We start from the raw sequence: 23198 nt of genomic DNA, 5'->3' as shown, positions 1-23198 counted from the left end.
TTGGGTTGGCCAAAAAGTTCATTTCGGGTTTTTCTGTAAGGTTACAGGAAAACCCGAATGAACTTTTTGGCCAATCCAATACTTATTGAATTGTGTTCTTTAGATATGCGTTTACTGTATATCAATTATATCTGAATAAAACTGTTTTTAAAGCTCTAAAGAGCTGGGGACTTCCCTGGTGGTCCAGTGGTTAAGACTCAGTGCTTCCACTGGAGGGGGCATGGGTTTGATCCCTGGTCAGGGAATCAAGATTCTGCATGCCACATGGTACAGCCAAAAACAAAAAAATCTAAACAGCTATATTTTTCAAATTTGACTAGCAAGCAAGGCTTCACTTGTAATTATTATTCTTATATACGTAAAATCCAAATTGTAACAGTTAAGAAATAGACTCTGTATGACAATATTATAAAATATATTAGTATTATCTTAATCAGTTTAACTGATAAGTATTTTCCATCTATTTGTCCATTCCACCACACAAGAATTGTTGATATTGATCAAATTTTACATATCACTAGAATGACCAATATACAATATGGTGTAAATTTGCAGTTTTGTGGTTAAGTTTACTACACTGAAACAAAATGGCAGCTATTATATTTTCAAGTGACTATATAGTTTTCTTTTTTTCATGGATTCCAATCACAAGTATAATGTAACTATAATTAGAGAAAGATAATAGGAGAAAAATGACTTACTCTAACTTCCAAACACAATGAAGAAACAAAACAATCATTGTTTGCAGATGATATAATTATCCACAGAAAAAGTAGGAGTATATACAAATTATTAAAATTACCAAGAGGTATAGAAAGACTGCCTTGTAGAAAATCAATAGATAATAGAAAAATCCTGTACACCAGCAGTAAAAATTACTATTTAATTTAGAATATAACTTAAGTGTTACTATGTATAATAGTAACCAAGACACAAAGTAAATCTAGGTCTTTATGCAGAAAATTATAACTTTATTGAAGGACATAAAAGACATAAATGGACAGATATACTTTGCTCATAAGTACAAAGCCTTGGCATTATAAATATGACAATTCTCCCAAATTGATCTATAAATTCAATGCAATTCTTTTCAACTGAAACCCCAAAGGTTTTTAGGAACTTGCCCAGCTGATCCTAAAATTTCTATGAAAGGGTATAGGGCTCATGACAGCCAAGACCACTGTCAACAACAATAATGATGGTGCTGTGGCGCTTATCCTCTCAGATGGTAATTCTTTCCATAAAGTAACATAATTAAAGGGTGATAGAGCTGATATGATATTGGTATAGAACATAAAGAGCTACAAATAATATGGAAACGATAAATGAAAGAGGGAACAAAAAGAACTTTTAAAAAAATTTTTTCTTTTTTAGGTAAGAAGTGGGTTTATTTAGAGAGAAACACTCCACAGACAGTGTGGGCCATCTCAGAAGGTGAGAAAGGCCCAAAAGATGAACTTTTAAATAAAGGGTACTATGAAAGCTGGGTATGAATATTAAAAATTATAAAAATTAGATCCCTACCTCAAACTATATACAAAAATATACTCCCAATGGCTTAAAAACCTAAAAACTAACATTTTCAGAAGAAAACAGGGGTGGATATCTTTGTGATGGTGAGAAGAGGACTTCTTAAGACACAAAAAGCACACACCATGAAGACAGTGAAATCAGTATTACGATAAACTTTTGTATGACAAAAATCACAAAGTGAAAATACAAGCTATGGACAGGAAGAAGACATCTGCAAAGGATTAGTATCCAGAATAAAGAGCAACTCACATCAATACGAAAATGACAACCACAACAGAAAAATTGGCAAAGGATATGAATAGGCAGTGCAGAGTCGAGCAAACCTAAGTGGCCAATAAATACAGAAAGGGACCACCAAACTCAAATAGTAATCTAAGAAATACAAATTTAAAAACATCAAAGACACTATCTCAAATCCATCATACTGGCAACAGTACAATAACATCAAGCATGGACAAGAATACAGGGCCACAGGGACTCTTACATATTGTTAGTGGGAGACTAAACTGATACGATACATGCACCTTATTGATCAATTCTGTAATACCTAGGTTACAACTGAAAATGTGAATACCTCACATTCCAACAGTTCTACTTCTAGTGATATGTCCTAGAGAAGCCTTCACACGTTTTGCAAAAGTATTTATTTCAGTGCTATTTGTGCTATTTCTAATAGTGAAAGGTGAGAAAAATCTACTTCAGTAAGGAAAAGGCTGTATCTGTAATGTTTTATTTCCTTAAAAAGACAAAACCAAATCTGACATAAATAAAACAAAATGTTAACATCTGTTTTCTTTAGTGGTGGAGACTTGGTTATATACTATTTCTTATACTTACCCATCTTAAATGCTACACAATTTTAAATTTTTAAATTAAGTGTGAAACATAAAGTACATAACAAGCAACTGACCTTAACATTTACAGTAGACTAAAAATTAAGTATTTTTATCCAAGTGACTTCAATTCACAAAAACATTAGTAATAACGCTGTTTACAAAAAATTCTTTGCAACCTATCACCTAGTAAGTCAAAGCTTTTATTGCTTCTGTCCTGGAAATTATCCTATAAATCACTTAACCCTGTAATGTTGACTCAAAATCAGAGAGTGAAAGGCAACAGAATCAACTCTTTCCTAGATCTACTGTGATCTCATTAGCTATTAACATTTAATGTCATTAACTTTACGTACATCTAACATCAACAGAAACATATACATCAAAACATCTAGGACTCTGAGGAATATAAAGGGAGATCCATGTAATCCTGAAGCTCATCCTACCTCTCTGCCCAAGACCACCACCCTCCCCCCACCTTAGCCCTGTGGACTCAAGAATCTCTATCTTACATGCTATCAGAATTTAGTAGTCATAGGCAAAATTTATAAAGTAATGCTAAACACTGTTCCAAGGACTTTATATTTATTAACTCACTTCAACCTCATAAATACTCTGTGAGGTTAGCATTCTTATTCCTGTTTTTCAGATAAGCAAACTGAGGCATACAGAGGGTAAGTAATTTGCCTGAAGTTAATGAGCTAGTAAGTGGTGAAGCCAAGATTCAAATTCAGGCAGTTTGGCTCCAGAGCATACACTCTTAATCAAGAATCTTTGCTGCCAACTGGACAGTCAATTAGAAAAGGTTTATCAGTAAAACTTAATCTGAAAGTTACAAATAAGCATTTTAAAAATGAGATTGAAAGAAAAAAGGATAGAACCAGTGTCTCCAAAGCATTTTTTCTTTTATTTGTTGCCAAATATTAAAAAAAAAACTATTGTGATATTCTATTTCTTGCTTTGTAAATCCATTCCATTTTGCATTGCTCATGCCTTTAAGAGGAAAGTTCCTTTGTAATATAACAATCAGTGCACTCTTTCCTTTAACTTCTTTATTAAGCTGGTTGCATAAAAGATATACATTCTCATATTGACAATGCTTGTCATGAACAAAAGCAACAAAAATAAGGCAATAGAAAGATGTGCTTCACATATAAACAATTATGTGGTAGTAGGAAATCTGGGCCTGTACAGCAAAAATATTAGGTAGCAAAATGTGAATAAGCCCTATATTCAGAAGACACCCAAATGTGTGAGCAAAGACAGCACACCCATAATAGAGCCCCCTTAGGTTCCCTGTTTATTATGTATAATTCCTTAATTATCCATTTGTGAAATAAGAATAACATTAAGAAACATGAGATCCAAATTGCATTCATTTTCACAATACCAATACTAAACTCAAAATAGCAACTTCATTGAATATAAATGTTAAATGTTTCAAAAGTAAAAGGCAACCTTCATTTTTTGTAACCCTATGAATAGAGTCTGCAAAAAAAGGTAGATTATTTTACTGTACTTACAAGGAGATGAGGCCTCAGCCTGCACTGAAGGAGTATGAGCAACAAAGGACAGCAAACAAATATCACTAGGAGTAATGCCCATACATATCAAAACATCTCGGTGAACCATGTTCTACTTATATAGCCAATCTATTAAATAACCAGCATAATGGAAGCTTATACCTCATGCAAGAGAATTACTAAATTAACTATACATCTAACAGAAATTTCTAAACCCCACTCCCAAAACAACTTTAGTACACCTGTCAAGTACTGTAGGTCATTTAGAAAAACAGAAATAAAACATACATGCAGCCTTTGTATTAAAAATTTTTCATAACATATAAACAATGTTCAGATATAAACTGTGAACTAAATGTTTTTTCTAAATATGATTTACGTAATCAAGACTTTCTTAAACAAAGACAGGTCTTAGGAATATGATCTGTACAAACTTACAGTAGTGTATATTCCAATAGAGATTTTCTTCCTATTATGATATTACAATATAACTCTTTTCTCAGTGAAGATGTATGTTAAGGCTTAAGGTGTAAACACTTTGGAAGGCAAACAACTTAGTGAAGAAATTATTGTTCATTTAAAAATGTGTATCATCTCATAATAGGCCCCAGAATTTTCAAATTCACATGTGAGAATACATTTACATCTTAAATTTCTAGGAAAGGCACAAGCTTTATGTAAAAAAGCAGCAAAATTTTAAACCCACCAATTTATTGAAAAAGCCATTACTTTTATTAGAAACAAAAAATGCTTCTCAAGATGTTGGCAACAGGTCATAGTATAGACATCTATTTCAAACAGTGTACTGTACTTCTCCCTTCAATTATATTCCAGTTGGAGGAGGAATACCTCCTTGGCTATGGGAAGTAGAAGTATTTGAGGGACTGTGTAAGCTGGTCTCCTTGTACACAAACCATGCATTTCCTCCCCAAAGTATCATATTCAGAAAGCCAAAGATCTAAGAAAGAGAAAAATAAACATGAAAATCTAGTATATAATTAAAATTTCATAACTATCTTTGTTTTCCTGTAAATATTAAATATCTACAGGCTGTCTACCATTATTTCATTTAAAGTTTGAACTACACATAAAGTGGAATTAAAAAAGGAAGACTTTGCATTTCAATGCCAGATTTGGATACATAATGACTTATTCCCAATGAAATCTCTAAATTTGTAACATATAAAATCATGACTAAAAGATACCTTATTTTTGCATGCTCATTATTACAAGATGGGATTAAATTTGAGAAAAGTAACTAAAACCTTCCTTTTATTACTTTATATTTAGACTTCAGTGCTTCCAGGTGAAGAGGAACACAGGAATCCATGGTTCCTTCTTTGGGAGGGCTTTTACTTTTCTCCCATCTGAATGGTTATAAACATCCTTTGTGCATCTTTTCCTATTTCCCTACTTTATCCCCCTACCACCATCTCCCTTACTTCCACAGCTGCAGCCAGAAGAGAAAAGGAGTCACAGAAGAACTTTACTTCACATCCTGCATTAGTCAACCTAAAATAAATTAGCCTTCCTAGGTGTAAATCTGAGAAGATGAAAGTCTCAGAGATGAACAAACTGAAGATACCCTATTTTTGGTTTTTTATAAATACAAGAATAATAGTGACTTATGAGGTAAGAGTGAGGTAAAAAGCTTGAGCACTATCATATTACTGAAGGCCAACTGCTTTCTATCTTTTTGTATATTTGGATATAAAAACAACATTTCTGAAACTGTCCATCTCAGATCACTGTCAATATATATATATATAAAGACTTTTAGATTACAAAGTTATAAAACAGAAGTTTGATCAAATTGCTTTATAAGGCAGGACTGACTTTATCCACTGGAAAAATATTTTCCTGAAAAGACATGAGACCTCCCTAAAAATAATACCCTTGTTATATTAATAATGTATCTGTATTTGGATAAAATAACAGACAAAATAATATTGAAATTTAAATAGACCAAAATTTTAGGATTTTTTAAGGAACTCTAAAAGTATTTTTTCATACACCCAAAGCAAATCAGATTAGAGAAGGGGCTTGCTTTAAAGTCAGATCTGGTTCAAACCTTGGCTTTGCCAACTTACTAGTTGCATCACCTTGGGTGAATTAACATATGAGCTACGTCTTTTCCCAGTTGTAAAATGAAGACAGTAATAACACTTTCCACATTCCTCTCAGAATTGTTGGATAACTTAAATAAGATATGAGTGTATTGACCTTAGCATACAGCCTTAGTAAATGTTAGTGACTATTATTAGTGCCTTTTGGGTCAAAGTCTTGCCTAATCAATGTTAATGAAAAGAAAGACTCAACCATGATCTTGTTCAAACCTGTTTACAAGTAATAATTTTCTTTAAAAACTTTTTTTTGTTGTTATAAAGGTAAAGACTATATGATAACTAGGATTCTGATAAGGCTGGTAAAAATAAAATACATTCATCCAGAGATTTATTAAAAACTACTGTTTTCTTGAATCACTAATAAGGTTTTTCTAATAAGTGAAATAACATATTTTATAAACACTGCATACTTACCACAGATACATTTAGGGATCCCATACTAGTCACAGAGCCAAAATGACATATCACTCTGTGTTGAATACAAGGCAGAAGTTCCTGGACAATATTGCGACCGGTAGCTGTTTTAATATCTGTAAGAGCTTTAGCCCAGGCTGAAGTGCTCACCAACCACAAAAAAGTGGCAACAAGAGTAACAACAAAGTCCTAAAGCAAAAAATAAGCATGAATTAATAATGAACAGTTAATTTAAAGATACTAAATTTCAAATCCATGATGAAGGAATTGAGATCACAATGAACCCTATGGTACTGAGAAATGGCCTTCATGACATACTTCATCAAAAAGGCCACAGTCAACACAGCAAACACTGCTGTTTACTATTGCCAGCCCAGTGCCTGAGATACAACAGTAAACAAGACTTAGTTATCTCCTGAGGAGTCAGATTTTCACATGGAGAAATCAAAGTTTTACACAGCCCTCACCACAACTTATCTAAGCCTCTCCCTCTCAGGATCATATATTGGATCCTGTTATCACTAATAATTGTATACCTCCATCATCTCTGTTTTAATCACCCCCTCTCCAATATCACCTCTCTCTTTCTAGCTTACTCCCTCTGACACCCCAACCTCAAAAATCCTTTGACCTCACTGAGACCTACAATCTCATCTTATTTCCCTCTTTAATTTATATTCTGAGGTCATTCATTATAATCTCTTATATATACTCTCAATTCCCTTACCCTTCACCTGCTTCCTCATACTGCTCTGGCAAACCTCTAACTTTAGTTAAATCTACCTCTAATAATGAAATCGTGAAAAGCACACATCCTGGATAACTAGTCTCTTTTTAAATTCATGACCACAAAATTTTAAGAATACGCATTATATTAAGAAAGGGACAACAAAAAAAATCTCTCTCAAGACACCTTGTCACTATGTTTTCTAAGAAAGTGTTTGCCACTTATTACATTCCAAGAATAGGACTGAAGTTTTTAATATTTTGGATAATCTTTTACTGAACAAATAAGATAAAGAAAAAAATTTATTTTCCTTAATCTATTCTGCTGGGGAACTGAATTCTGTCAACGAGTACTGGCTACAAAGATCTAAGTAACACTTTTTTAAAGTCTGCATTTGGATAGTGTAAAGTATAAGTTCCACCTCATTTGGTATTCCTTTAAATTAACAACCAAAGTGGGAACAATATAAAATTTGTATCTTTTAATGTTATGTATTCTAAGCATTCAGATATGCTCAAGACTATGAGTTCTTACATATCTGCAGCAAAAATCTTTCCAAGCTCAGAAATGGGTTTTGGAGCTTATCACAGAATTGTTTTGTTTTTTAAATAAATCTGGTTAGTTTTAAATTACTTTTGCCAACGAACTTTTAGTCATTTATGTCGAATAAATACCAGTGGTCATGTATGAGATATAGAAACTGTGATATATATAGCTTGTCCACCGCGTTATATAGCTTGTCCACCGCGTCAAGGTGGCACTGAATAAACGTCTTGTAATTAGAGAACCAAAACAATGACTAATTTTACAAGCATGGTGGTACAATGTATTTGCATTTTGCATTTGAGCTCCCCACTGCTACTGGCCCTCTTAAAAAATGTATATCAAAGAGAAAATAGAAACATTATAGCTTAAATATTTTGCACTGGGGGAGTACTCCCTTTCTTGCTGCTGTACTCTGCTGTACTTTGTGCTGCAGGTAAACATTTTCTAAGCACTTGCTAGAAATACAATGCCTTTTGAAGAACTAATAATTAGTATGAGGTTATCAGATGTTAAACAAGTTCTCTCTGGGCTAAAGTTCATAGTTTTGACCAACAGATGTCAAATCCTCTTAATTTTTAGGTTTCTTCCTTCCAAATTCCTAATTAAAAATACACTGTTTTTTTCTGATTATGCTCTTTATGTCCACGTCGTTGATGGCTTAAGGCATGACATTCTTGTATTTCAAAAGCAGGTACTTTTCTGAAAATGATGCACGAAGTAATCTTAGGGTGAGGGGAAGTGGGAGAAATGTGGGCCTCTGAAGACAGTCTGTGCGACTCAGGACTCTAGTCTCGCACAACCTGCCTGTGACAGCCCTAGTACTACCAATAAGTTAGGATATGACTCATAACAGGTCTTTATGATTTGGGACACCCTATCTTTGTTTAGTTTCACTTTATGCTATTTCCGACCCTCCACATGGCCTAGAACCCTTACGCTCCTCCTACTTACCATAAAAAAGTGCTACATTTACTTAAAAACTGAAGTTGATTTTTAAATGTCACAGTTGAAATTCTCCTAGAAATACCTTAGCAGAGAATTGAGACCATTGATAAAAGAGCATACCCTCATTAACAAATAGCACTTAAAAAAAAAAAAATCCATGTCGTATTTGGCTATAGTTAAAAATTTAGTTATCACACAAAAAACTTTTTTACATTTATACAGTTAAATTAAAAGTAGAATCCAAAATTTAATTTAGAGGCTGGACTTTTACAAATAAGAAGTATCCACCATACATTATACCAACAAAAAAACCACTTACGGAACTAATTCTGGATTATTCCTCTATATGACCACTAATTGATTACTCTGAGGTGAAAAGTTACTTTTGACGCTCTGAATGATACAACTAGATCAGTTTTATAGTTTTATTAGACAGAAAAACCCTCTACAAAAATAGACCTGAATGCTGCTTTAAAAAGTGTCATATTTTTAGGGCTTCCCTGATGGCACAGGGGTTAAGAATCCACCTGCCAATGCAGGGGACACGCGTTCGGGCCCTGGTTCAGGAAGATCCCACAAGCTGCGGAGCAACGAAGCCCGTGTGCCACAACTACTGAGCCTGTGCTCTAGAGCCCGCGTACCACAACTACTGAGCTTGTATGCCATGACTACTGAAGCCTGCGTGCCTAGAGCCCGTGCTCCGCAAGAGGAGAAGCCACTGCAATGAGAAGCCTGCGCACCGCAACGAAGAGTAGCCCCCGCTCACCACAACTAAAGAAAGCCCACGTGCAGCAACAAAGACCCAAGGCAGTCAAAATAAATAAACTAATTAATTAATTAATTTTTTTTAAAGTGCCATACTTTTAAAGCTTACTAATCAAAATACAAGAAATAAAAAGCTCATTGCTAGATTTAACTTAAATTTGTTGGGATAATGACAAACTGGCAAGAAATGTCTTCATTTGGAATTTAAACTATAAAGAATTTTAACAAAATATAATAACTATATGATCACCATAGTTTTTTTAAAATAAGTCTTATAAAGTTCACAGAAGTTATAAATTACTGATACATAATTTCTGTTGATTAGGCACTGCAAAGTAAAAAAGTTGATGTCGGGGCTTCCCTGGTGGCGCAGTGGTTGAGAATCCGCCTGCCAATGTAGGGGACACGGGTTCGAGCCCTGGTCCAGGAATATCCCACATGCCACAGAGCAACTAAGCCCGTGCACCACAACTACTGAAGACTGCGCACCTAGAGCCCGTGCTCCACAACAAGAGAAGCCACCGCAATAAGAAGCCCGCGCACCGCAATAAAGAGTAGCCCCTGCTCGCAACTAAAGAAAGCCCGCACACAGCAACAAAGACCCAATGCAGCCAAAAATAAAATAAATTAAAAAAAAAAGGTGATGTCTATCTTTTTGAAAGGCACCTAACAACCAAGAAATATTTTATGAAAATGTTAGGTTTGAGAATTTCTTCTCAGATATATGAAATGGAATAAATATGAAGGGTAAAATATTGTTTTATTCCTTACTTACCATCTGCATTCTTATGATCCAGGCAGCAAAAATTAAAAATAAGTAAATAAATAAAACCTGTTATTTAATAATTTGGCCTACCCTTTCAAGTAACTTCACAAATAATAAGCAGATGTCAGTGGTCAGTGTTTTCTCAGGATATAAATGAGCAGTATCACGAAAACACCTCTGTTGTCCCTTCAAGTCAGTAACACTAATACTGACTTTGTAGTTATTCTTTGGTAGTGGAGGTCCAGTTTAAAACCACAGCTTATCTCTGGATTGGCCACCAATAATCCAGGGCAATTTTACTAACTAAGTCTCAGAGATTATTTTTATATCTAGCTCAGTAGACCCTGAAGCCAAAAAAGGTATCAGGACTTCAAATCCAAATCCTTTGTTGCCGTTTTAAAGATTCAAAATTAGCTCATGAATGCCACTAATGCCAAATTTTATAATTCTTATAGAATTACCTGGGTCAGATTGTAAATTAAAGAATTTAAGAACACAGACCAGGAGTCAGCAAACTTTTCCTGAAAAGGGCTAGACAGTAAATATTTTTGATCTCTGTCACAATGACTTAACTCTGACACTATAGCATGAAAGCAGTCATAGACTATCTGTAAATTATTTGGGTATAGCTCTGTTCCAAAAACCCTTTATTTGAAAAAAAAAAACCAAAAACAGTGAGTCAGATTTAACTTGTGTGCCATAGTTTGTGGATTTCTGATATAGACTATTAAGTTGTATTAAGGCATAAAGGGGGTCTCTTTGAGAAGAGAGAAAAAAGATAAGAAATAGGAACACAGTTATGGGACTACTAGCATGGTCAGCAATTCTTCAAATCAAAGGCATTAATTTCTACTTAATTTCTCTGCTACTTGCAACCTAATATGCTCTATCACATATTTGAGTTCTTTCCAGGTTAAAACAGAGTTAGAAACAAACAAAAAAACCTCTGTACTCTAGAGAGTACAGAGAAAGTGCTGCAAACAGGCTACAAGAATTGGGTTAAACATGACAAGGAGAGCAAGCTCAACCTCTATGGCAAGCACAGGTCAAAACACAATGAAACTTGGTTTATGCCAAGAACTTTTTTTTCCAGTGTAAGAAAATCCATATTTAAATTCAAATATAATGTATACTTATATCTTATATAAATTATTTTTTTATAAAAAGAAAGTGATTACTTACAATCATGGGAAGTTTTCGACTATCACGATACAGGTTCGTGTAACCAACATAGAGCAGAAGAGCAGCAATGCAGTACAGGAAGACAAAGACTGCAAAAGTAACATAGAATTCTGCAGCAGAAGAGTAATCTCCAATAAGGACATGACTTTTCCAATCTACATCACACACATTTACACCTTGAGGTGTCTGAAATGATGCTTCATTCAACCTATTAAAAAAAAAAGTCTCAAATAAATTTATGAATTACTTGGACTCTTCCAACAGAGACAGAAATACATCTTCTGTATTTCTAATACAGAAGTATTAGAAAGGCAGAATATTGAAATAACATTTCACAAAAATACTCCCCAAATATATTAAAACATTCTTTTAAAAAAATGAAAAATTCAAATATTTAAGTAAATTAAAATTTCCATAAGAAATGTACATAAATCATACCTCATAATTGGTTATGACAGACTGAATATAGACTGAATTAAACACTTTCACACCCAGATACTATCTTACTGTAATAAAAACTTAGCAGATTAACAGCGTTGTTACAAAATGGTTTACAATTTGAGACATGATATTCCATTCTAGGAGGGAGAGTCTGTGTTACTAGCACCAGGAGAATCAGTTGTAATGATTCACATTTTACCTCTGCATTAATTAGCTGCTAACTCCACCAAGTCTTTAATTTTCCCTATCCATAAATCACAAAAGCACTTATCACCAAAGAGGCTGTAACTGTTCCTTGTAACGGAATTTTATAAGAGAAGGATTGAGAGATGGAGAGGAAATGACTGATTACCAAGCACTTGCTATTTGACATATCTTTAATGTAAGATTTTATTTAATCATCAAAGCAACCTTAGAAGATTTAAATTTATTGAACAGAAAAATTGAGTCCTGGAGAGGTCAAGTAAGTAGTTAGTAAGTGGAAGAGGATTCACACCCTGACTTAAACACAGGACACACCTAATAAACCTTTTAATGAATACTGAGGTCAAACAGAACTTACAAACAAAATAGTCATAAAATAAATATTCAGAAAATAAAGTTTTATGCTAGTGAAAGAAACACAAGGAGCTCTTTACTTTATATAAATACATGTCTTAAAGCTATATAATGCACATTATTATTTAGTAATTGCAAATACGTGAGAAATTTGGATTTTTCATAAGTTGTGTTTGCTTCCACAACATGGCCTCTCAAACTAAGGTGATAGAGCAAGCTTGTTTTGTTTTGAAATTTCCAGTCCACTGTGGGATGATAGAATAAAAGTGTCAAGGCAACATCATATGAAAGTTTCTTAATGCTTACTGTCATTTTCTGTATTTATTTCATCACAGTCCAGGAAAATAGTCTGCAGACAGGTACTGGTCCCATGCACCACACTTTCAATAGCAATGATCACTACTTACAAATGAGCATGCAACTAAAAAATTTCTACCCCCCAAGATCAGTAAGTTGTTGGAAATTTTAATGAGTCAAAAAGAGTTGTTAAACCATAAAAACAAACAAATAACTCACCTGAATGGATAACCAAAAGTAGCTGTAATCGTTTTATTGTCAGATTTATTAGTTAGACAAGCCACTTGAATTTCTGTTTTGCCCTTAAAACCTCCACAGGTGGCAAAAGCAAAGATAGAAGCAATCTACACAAAGTGAGACCAAAAAAGAAAAGAAGCATTACTGTACCCAAACATAGGTCATTAAAATTTTCAATATAGTGATTATTAAAAATTGGCTCGCTAACATTCTTAGAATTCTTATTTACAAATTAAGATTGTACAAATTATTTAAAAATTTATTTGTAACTCTCAACAAATGTGATTTTATTTTCCCCTGAGTATAACATAGAAACTGGTATAACAGCCCATATAACAATACATTTTAACACACCATTGTAAAGCAATTATACTCCAATAAAGAAGTTAAAAAAAATACATTTGCTCAAATTACAGTGTACCCACTAAATATTAGCATGAAATTCAGAGGAAGTCTTATTTATTAGTATCAAAATCAAAAGGGGGTAAATTGGAGGTATTTTATTTGGAACCTAAGGGTAACTATAAAGCCAAGAGACTACAAGCAAAGAAGAGATCTTATTTCATGAGCTTATAAGCCTCACCTGTGGGTATTTCGAGGTCTCAAAAAGTAGTTGGAGATTTGTTTTCCTGGTCATAAATATGCTTAAAGAAATGTAATGGTGTTTTCTCAAATTCTATTCAAACAGAAAAAAACTGAAAGCATCCTAAATATTGACAGGGAATCAAATATACTGTAATTCAATTCCACAAGGGAACATTATGCAGTCATTAAAATGTTGGGAAATATCTAACGATAAAGAAAATGGTTCAATACATATAAAGTTTGTTTAAGCAATGCGTTGTGCATGAGTCTACATCTATGCATACACACACAACAAAAATTAAAAAGTCTATGCATTAAAATTTTAAGTGGTCACCTCTGAACAGAAGACAAAAGATAATTCCTTTTTCTATTTGTATCTTACGAATTTTCTACAAAACAAAACAAACAAAAAGCCCAGATACAGTGTAGTGACCAAGAGCTCAATCCTTCAGCAAATGCTAATGGCTCTATTTATAAAATATATTTGGAATTTGATCACTTTTTACCACCACCATCACAACATCCTAATCAAAACTATCACCTCTTGCCTGAATTATATGGTGACAGCCTTTGAAACTGATGCTCCCTACTTCTGTCCCTGCCCCTGCTTCAGTCTACTGTCAACACATCAGCCAGCGTCATCTTTTAAAAATATAAGGCAGAAGGGCTTCCCTGGTGGCGCGGTGGTTGAGAGTCCGCCTGCTGATGCAGGGGACACGGGTTCGTGCCCTGTTCCAGGAAGATCCCACATGCCGCGGAGCGGCGGGGCCCATGAGCCATGGACGCTGAGCCTGCACGTCCAGAGCCTGTGCTCCGCAACGGGAGAGGCCACAACAGTGAGAGGCCCGCGTACCGCAAAAAAAAAAAAAAAAAAAAAAAAAAGATATATATATATATATATATATATGGCAGAAAACTTTATTGTCTGCTCAAAACTCTCCAATGGCTTCTGAGTTCTCTCCAAATAAAATCAATGTTCATATAATGGTCTACAAGATCCTTTCCTCCTTTAACATTTCTCATCTCACGTTGCTACTTTTTCCCCTGCCAAATCTCTTTACTATTCATTAAAGACATGGGATAAACTCCTTCAGAACCTTTGCACTGAACTATTCCCTCTGCCTGGAACACATGGCTAACTTCCTACTTCACAGCTTCCTGTTCCAATGTGACCTTATCAGAGAGCCCAGGCCTTTCCCTAACCTCACTATGTTAAATAACCGTGCCCCTCCCACCCCACACTATCTATTCTCTTTATTTGTACTGCTCTATTTTTCCTCCATTGTAATTACCAGTGCCTGACAGTACTTCATTATTTGTTTGCCCACTTTTCTCTAGGATGTAAACTCAAAGAGGGCAGGAACTTTGTTTTGCTCAAGGTCACAGACATCCAGCAAATAGATACAATTCAGTACAGGTCTGGTATCAAAGCCTATACTGTTGAACACTGATATAATGCCTCTCATGGATTCATCCAGGACCTTGAATCAGGCCATAATCAGGATCATAACCATCCACGAAATTTTTTTTCCATGAAGAAGAGATATATGAAAAGGAATCTGGTTATAGATATGAAGAGTTTGGTATAATGTCAGCACATAGTTTGGAATCTTCAGTTAAAAGAATTAAAAAATAAAGAAAGAAGAATAGATACGCTCTTAGCATAAATGTGCATGAATACACAGAGTGAAAACAGAAGGCCAGGAAATGAGTCTTGGGTATGTACCCACGTTTAGAATTAGAAAAAAGAAACAGGATACACAAATTGAATCAATGGAATAAAGAGGCCAGAAACAGATCTGTGCGTATAGACAAATTATAGCTAACAGAGCTGGCATTGTAGGGCACTAAGGAAAAGAGAATGGTGGTTTTAAAGATGTCACCACAAACTCCTTGATACTCCTCCCCTCAAGAGGTGGAGATTAATTTCCCCCCCTTAAATGTGGATAGGACACAGTGACTTGCTTCTAGTGAACAGAATATGGTAGAAGGACTGGGATGTCCTTTCTGAGGTAAGGTAATAGAGATTACAGCTTCTGTCTTCATTTCTCACTCCCTTGAATCACCTGCTCTGGGGGAAGCCAGCTGCCATGTTGGGAGGATACTCAGGCAACTCACAGACTCATGTGGTAAGGAACTGAGGACTACCATCAACCATGTGAGGGACCTTGAAAGTATACTGTCTGAGGCTTGCCAACAGTCATATTAGTTAACTAGAGGGGGGCGTGAGATGACTGCAACCCCAGCCAACCTCCTGGGAGACCCTGAGCTGCAACAACTCAGCTAAGCCACTGCCAGATTCCTGACCCACAGAAACTGTGAGATGATAAACTGTCTATAGTTTTAAGTGCTAAGCTTGGGGTAATTTGTTATTTGAAATCGATAACTAACACAAGGAAGGACGGTCCAGATGGGCTAAAGTCTTAACTGTAAAAAGTGAGTCTAAAAAGTATGAAGACAACATAAAAGAAAACTTGTGATCACAAAGAAGGGAAGAATTTCTTAAGAAAAAAAAAAAAGCTAACCATAGAGTAAATTCAACTACAGAAAAAGAGGGTTTTTTAAAAATCAAGTCAGCTTCTGAATGTAAAACAAGCTATAAACTAGGAGAAAGTATTTGCGATAATGTCACAAACGATTAGTATCTATGTTTACAGACCTAACAGAGACTCTTGCTCATGCGTACTACATGATGTGCACAAGAATGTTCACAGTAACATTGTTTATAATATCAAAATATGGGGAGGGGAAGCAACAGGAAAGTAGATAAACTATATTGATATACAGTACTTACAATGGGAAGTTACATAGCAATGAAAATGTACGAACTACAGCTACCTACTTCAACAAGGATGAATTGTAGAAACCTAACGCTGAGTGGGAAAGAAAAAAAGTTGCCTAAGACTACACAGGGGGTATTCCCTGGTGGCGCAGTGGTTAAGAATCCGCCTGCCAATGCAGGGGACACGGGTTTGAGCCCTGGTCCGGGGAGATCCCACATGCCGCGGAGCAACTAAGCCCGTGCACCACAACTACGGAGCCTGCACTCTAGAGCTCACGAGCCACAACTACTGAGCCCACGTGCCACAACTACTGAAGCCCGCGTGCCACAACTACTGAAGCCCGCGCGCCTAGAGCCCGAGCTCTGCAACAAGAGAAGCCACGCAACGAGAAACCTGCGCACCGCAATGAAAAGAGTAGCCCCTCCTCGCTGCAACTAGAGAATGCCTGCGCACAGCAACGAAGATCCAACGCAGCCCAAAATAAATAAATTTCTATTTAAAAAAAAAAATTAAAAAAAAAAAGATTACACAGGGTATAATGCCATTCTTTTAAAAGCTCTGTTTACTTGTCTACATCACTCCTGCCACTGTCTTTGTTCAGGCCCGCACCATTTTTCCCTGGGACTAACCCAACAGACTCCTCCTTTCACTTTTAAACTCATTCCCAACACCATTCATCTTTTACTGTGGGCTTTAGAGCTGCAGTGTCCAGTAAGGTGCCATAAGCCACATGTGGCCACTGAGCACTTTAAAAATGGCTAGTCTGAAATGAGATGGCTGTAAGTGTAAAATATACCATGGTTTATGAAGACTTAGTATGAAAAAAGAATGTAAAATATCTCATCAATAATTGTTTATATTACTTGTTGAAACAATAATATTTTGGATATACTGGGTTAAGTGAAATGTATTATTAAAATTAATTTCACCTGTTTCTTTTCACTCTTTTAATGTGGCTAGTAAGATGCTTAAAGTTACTGTATGGCTGGCATTTGTAGTTTGCACTGTGTTTCTATCGGACAGAGATGTTTAGAGTGATGTCACACTGATATGAAATAAAAATCTGGTCATGTCACCCCCCTGTTTGAAGAGATTTCCTCAATGGCTTTCCAGATCTTTTTAGGCCCAAACTTCTTTTTTTTTTTTAAGAAGATGTTGGGGGTAGGAGTTTATTAGTTAATTGTTTTTTTTTTTTTTTGCTGTGTTGGGTCTTCATTTCTGTGCGAGGGCTTTCTCTAGTTGGGGCAAGTGGGGGCCGCTCTTCATCGCGGTGCGCGGGCCTCTCACTATCGCAGCCTCTCTTGTTGCGGAGCACAGGCTCCAGACGCGCAGGCTCAGTAGTTGAGGCGCACGGGCCTAGTTGCTCCGCAGCATGTGGGATCCTCCCAGACCACGGCTCGAACCCGTGTCCCCTGCATTAGCAGGCAGATTCTCAACCACCGCGCCACCAGGGAAGCCCATAGGCCCAAACTTCTTAATTTGGCATAAGAGGCAGGGCTGAGGTAGCCTCAACTTTATCCTTCTAGATTTATACGCTATACTCCCTGCCAGGTCCTGTACAACTCTGTCACACTGCACTATATACTGTACTTACTGTTCCTGAAACACACCAAGTATTTATGTCTTGGATATGCGTGTTTATTCTGCCAAGATTCCCCACCTCTGCCCCCACCCTGGTTCTCCAACAAGCTCATCCTTTAAGGTCCTGCCCAGTTCCTTGTGGTGGTACTGTTCTGTCTCCTGGGCTGAATAGATAGACTTGAGTTCACTACCTCTATTATAGGCATTTTTCTTGTGTATCTTGCCTTATTGGAAAAACAAAACAAAACAAAAACCCAAAAGCAAAAATGATAAAAACTAGTTTCCCATTTAATACAAAAATTAGTATATAAATGGCACACTGTACCACAGCTTATTGCTTTTAAGACTACTGCCTTTATCTCTCCCTTGGCAGACTGTCATGTCTTTGCATTTGCTTTTATTCAGGATTTTCAGTGCCTACCTAGTAGGCCTGACATACACCAAATGCTCACTAAATAACTGCTTAATTAAAGGAAAAAAAATCAATTGCCAATAATGTACAAATAAAACCATATTTCAAGTCTTAAATACTCATTATTTCAAGCTTGTCTTTTTATTATGAGGATAAATAAATGTCATGTTTGCCATTTTGGTCTTTATCTTATGGGAAAAAAGGGATAAGGTACACACTTTTTACTAAATGAAGTACAAACAACCTGAGAGTAAACTATCCAACCATCTCACCTCTCCCTATATTGCACTAGTACTCTGATTTCGATCAGAAGTTATATACTGGCAGCCCATGGGTGAAACCTGGCCAGAAGATAGATTGTGGTTTTCCCAGTATTCATGAAAAATGTGAATTTGTTGTCAATATTTTCATATCAGCATGCTGCACATAAAAATTTGGATTTCCTGTGTGGGTGTGGATAAAGATATGCCAGTATCAGACCTATATCCCCATAAAGCAACAATCACATGGAAATGCATGACAGATGACACCTAAGACAGGGTATGTGCTTTCCAGACTGCTGTCACTCTCTATTGTCTCTACAACCCTCAGAATGCGTGTTAGTTACCAGTAATCAATGAACTTCCACTATTCTTTTTTCTCCCAAACACTTGTTTCACTCATTTACTTTATGAGGGGTTCCTAGCAGCACTTTCGTTTGTAATTCTAGTCTAAAATGAGGTGTTCTAGTATGCTGATTTATATTTCCTTGCCACTTATGAAACTAATTCCCCCTTCTCTCTCTATCCCATAAAGAATGACTGAAACTGCTGATATGAAATTCCACCTGTACAGTAACTAGTAAGAATCCAGGGACAGGATGACAGCAAGCTTCTATTCAGGTCAAAAGGTTCCATATTCATTATGACAGTCTCAAGTTCTACTTATCTCTCTGCCCACTGGACCCACATTAGTGACACAAGACATGCCTCACTAATTTAGATATCTAGAATATCTATATTCTGTATCTAATATCTGGTCCTCTAGAATACTACTCTCTAAAATAGACTGGAGTACTCATCTAACTGGTGTACAAGAAGAAAATATGCCTATTTATATCTACTTTTAGACTTAAACAAGGAAATAAAGCTTTATTAAAATTAACATACTGCTGAAACCCATGCTAGGTCTGTATGTCAGAGAGTCAGATGTCGGGGCAGTATGCTGGGTATCCTGAAGGTAAGGAAGTCCTATAACAGGGAACGACAGACAATGATACCTTCACCTATTCTTCCACTTTTAGAGTTCATTTAATAATGTGAGTGTGCCTGGCTAAGTGTCTTTATGGAATAAATTATTTACTTTTAACCAAACTAACCTTCACAAAATGGACTGGTGGCTTAAAAATGTCTTCACAGGGGCTTCCCTGGTGGCGCAGTGGTTGAGAGTCCACCTGCAGATGCAGGGGACACGGGTTCATGCCCCGGTCCGGGAAGATCCCACATGCCGCGGAGCGGCTAGGCCCATGAGCCATGGTTGCTGAGCCTGCGCGTCCGGAGCCTGTGCTCCACAACAGAAGAGGCCACAACAGTGAAAGGCCCACGTACCGCAAAAAAAAAAAAAAAGTCTTTACAGAAACTATTGAGTGATAATACAAAACCTCATGTCCAAAAGAGAAAGTAGAAGCATTAATACCCTCTATGAGCTGCATTCATGAGTCACATTACCAGGTAAAAACAGATTCTACTTAATCAGATCAGAAGTTGGCAAAAAAAAAAGAAAAAAAAGAAGAAAGAAAAAGAAGAGAAAAAGAAATTATTAGACAAATATCTGAAATAAGGATTTTTTAAAATTTGAAATATGAATGAAATTTACCCTGAGTGTATATAAATAATATGCCTTAAGATAATGACATAGTAAAACATGCATCTAAATTATAGATGCATACTAGGGCTTTGTGTATAAAATCTTACAATGACAGAGTCAGCCAGAGTTCCTAGTTCCTATTCTCAGACCCTGCTCAGCTCACAGAGGGTTCTACTGGGGAACACTGGTACTCATCTAATTTATGGGTATCTTTCACGTTTCTAGTTGCAGGGTCCTCACTGCTATTTAATTTCATGATTAATCTGTTCAGGAAAATGATGTAATTGAAATCTTCAGAAATATTAATAGATCAAAAAGTATATTGTATATGAGGGTTTATGTGCCAAATCAAATGCATGCTGTTTTACTAAATCAAATGATCATTCAGTACTTAAATGAACTATCATAGCATGTTTGCCTTTACAATCAGTCAGATTAGAATGCCTAGAGCCAAGGTATTGATTTTTCTAAATCAAAGTCTGAAGCATTTACCAAAGATATTCATTTTAAAAAACATTTTGTTATTGATGTTAATATTTCAGTTTACTCCCACTGTGCACTGAGCAGTGAAGTCAGTTTCAAAGTTCTTCAATTTCACTCTTCTATTATTTCCCTCTGCTTGGAAAGTACAATCATAGAAAGCTCTAAATAGCCTTCTAGTACAGTTCCAAAACCCTTAAGAATTTGGATCATGAGAAGTAAACTTGAGTTCCTGCTGAAATAAATAGCTAGAAGATTTTTGCTAGCTCAATTATTACTGTTGAAAACATCTTTATGTCACCTTTATTCTTAAACAATTGTTAACCTGAGTATGGAACTAGAAATCTCTGAGGAACCTAAATATACTTATTTTAAAATCATTTCAGACAGTTCTATTATTTTTATGTCTTTTGGAGCGAATCAATATTCTGATTGTTGATCTGGATGGCTATCTTGAAGTGAGTCTGTCACTTCACGGAAAACTGATAGTATTTGTTGCCACTGATATAATTTGAGCTTTTAGGCAAACATTAGTTTTCTTCATGTATTTTTTTTAGGATATTTGATGTAAGCTCAACTTGAGAGTATGTTATTCCTCGCTTCCCCATCCTGGTCTAGTGGTTTTATAAGTCATCTCCCTCCCAGTAGTTTTTTGGTCATTTCTACCAGGCCTTCTTAATCCCCTACTCCAGCGGTCCCCAAGCTTTTTGGCACCAGGGACCGGTTTCGTGGCAGACAATTTTTCCCTGGATGGGGGTGGTGTGTGTGTGGGGGTGGGATGATGGCTCAGGTGGCAATGCAAGCGACGGGGAGTGGAAGATGAAGCTTCGCTTGCCCGCCCACCGCTCACCTCCTGCTGGGGTTGGGGACCCCTGCCCTACTCCACAAATACCTTATCCTATAATGGGACCGCAAACTACCAACATAGGAGAATATTGCAGTTAACACAAATCCAGACCTTAAGCAGGTAGGTTGATTCAGGTCTTTGTTAGGGGGCCATTTCTCTCTCTCTCTACTTCTTTAAGTATTCCACTCCATGGAAGTTATAAAGCCAAACAATAGGTTGAAGCTTTTTCTCAGATTTATTTCCCAGATCCGGGAACAGTCCTTCTCCCACCCATATTTCCATTCCATTGCTGGTCACCAATGATGTTTATCCTGTATTAGAAAAGCAATTCTCAATGTGTGGTCTGTGGACCCCAGGGAATACCCAAGACTCTTTCAAGGAGTCCATGAGGTCAAAAATATTTTTACAATATTATTACAACATTTTTTGCTTTTTATACTACATTGACATTTGCGCTGATTTGCGCAAAAGCATTGGTGGGTAAAACTGCTGGGCTTTAGTAAGAATCAGCAAAAGCATCAAACTGTTATTTCACTGCCATGCATTTGCAGTTAAAGAAAAAAAGCCAGTTTTACTTAAGAATGCCTTCGATGAAGCAGAAAAATTGTTATTTTTATTAAATCCTGACATTTGAGTCTTCTTAATATTCTGTGTGATGAAGTAGGATGTGCAAATACTTTTATTACTGAAAAGACAACCTACAGACTGGGAGAAAATATTTGCAAATGATGCAACCGACAAGGGCTTAATTTCCAAAATATACAAACAGCTCATACAACAAAACAACAAACAACCCAATCAAAAAATGGGCAGAAGGCCTAAATAGACACTTCTCCAAAGAAGACATACAGATGGCTGACAGGCACATGACAAGATGCTCATGCTAATTATCAGGGAACCTCAAATCAAAAGGACAATGACGTATCACCTCACACCAGTCAGAACAACAGTCATCAAAAAGTCTACAAATAATAAATGCTGGGGAGGATGTGGAGAAAAGGGAACCCTCCTACATTGTTGTGGGAATGTAGACTGGTGCAGCCACTATAGAAAACAGTATGGAGGTTCCTTAAAAAACTAAAAATAGGGCTTCCCTGGTGGCTCAGTGTTTGGGAATCTACCTGCCAATGCAGGGGACGCGGGTTTGTGCCCCGGTCCGGGAGGATCCCACATGCTGCGGAGCGGCTGGGCCCGTGGGCCACGGCTGCTGACCCTGCGCGTCTGGAGCCTGTGCTCCGCAGCAAGAGAGGCCGCGACGGTGAGAGGCCCGCGGAAAAAAAAAAAAAAAAACCTAAAAATAGAGTTGCCATATGATCTAGCAAATCCACTCCGAACAAAAAACCCCACTTTTACGGCATACCTAAATACAATGGTGGTCTGCAGGGAAAGCATTTAAACAACTGAGTTCTTTGCTGAACTAGTCACTTTTTTCGTTAAATACTATTTTTACTTGAAAAAATAAGTAATAAACAAAATATAGGTATTCAGACTTGCATATTTGTCAGATCTTTTTCTTGAAAAAGATGAGGAAACTTCAAGGAAAACCAGCAGCATTTGTTGCCATTGATGTAATCAAACTTTCAAGTGATTAATTATCGTTATTTAAAAAAAAATTTTTTTTAATGTCTCAGCTTAAATTTCTAACATGGTAAGTATCAATTGATACAACCCCATAAACAAAAGCTCTTTGAGGCACTCAATATTTAGGAGTATAAAGGGGTTCTCAGACCAAAGTGTTTTGAGAACCACTGTATTAAAGCACTGCTGTTATC

General features: G+C 36.3%; 1 protein-coding gene across 3 annotated transcripts in view; it reads right to left on the bottom strand.

Annotated features, from left to right (window-relative positions):
* Positions 1-956: 956 nt before the first annotated feature.
* SYPL1 (synaptophysin like 1) overlaps positions 957-23198 on the bottom strand; it is a 28032-nt gene continuing 5790 nt past the window's right edge. The window contains exons 2-6 of one of the 3 annotated variants that reach the window (XM_060020266.1): positions 13477-13569; positions 12876-13000; positions 11361-11568; positions 6430-6618; positions 957-4847 (exon numbers count right to left, since the gene is read on the bottom strand). In XM_060020266.1, the coding sequence (XP_059876249.1) occupies positions 4713-4847; positions 6430-6618; positions 11361-11568; positions 12876-13000; positions 13477-13569 (750 nt within the window). In that variant the 3' untranslated portion in view covers positions 957-4712. The remainder of the gene's footprint in view (positions 4848-6429; positions 6619-11360; positions 11569-12875; positions 13001-13476; positions 13570-23198) is intronic. The other 2 variants (XM_069541010.1, XM_060020265.1) reach the window with 2 other exon arrangements.

The sequence above is a fragment of the Delphinus delphis genome, chromosome 9 (assembly GCF_949987515.2).
Source record: "Delphinus delphis chromosome 9, mDelDel1.2, whole genome shotgun sequence".
In the NCBI taxonomy this organism is placed as follows: domain Eukaryota; kingdom Metazoa; phylum Chordata; class Mammalia; order Artiodactyla; family Delphinidae; genus Delphinus; species Delphinus delphis.
Note: the sequence above shows the minus strand (reverse complement) of the source record. Positions and strands in the feature narration are given on the sequence as shown.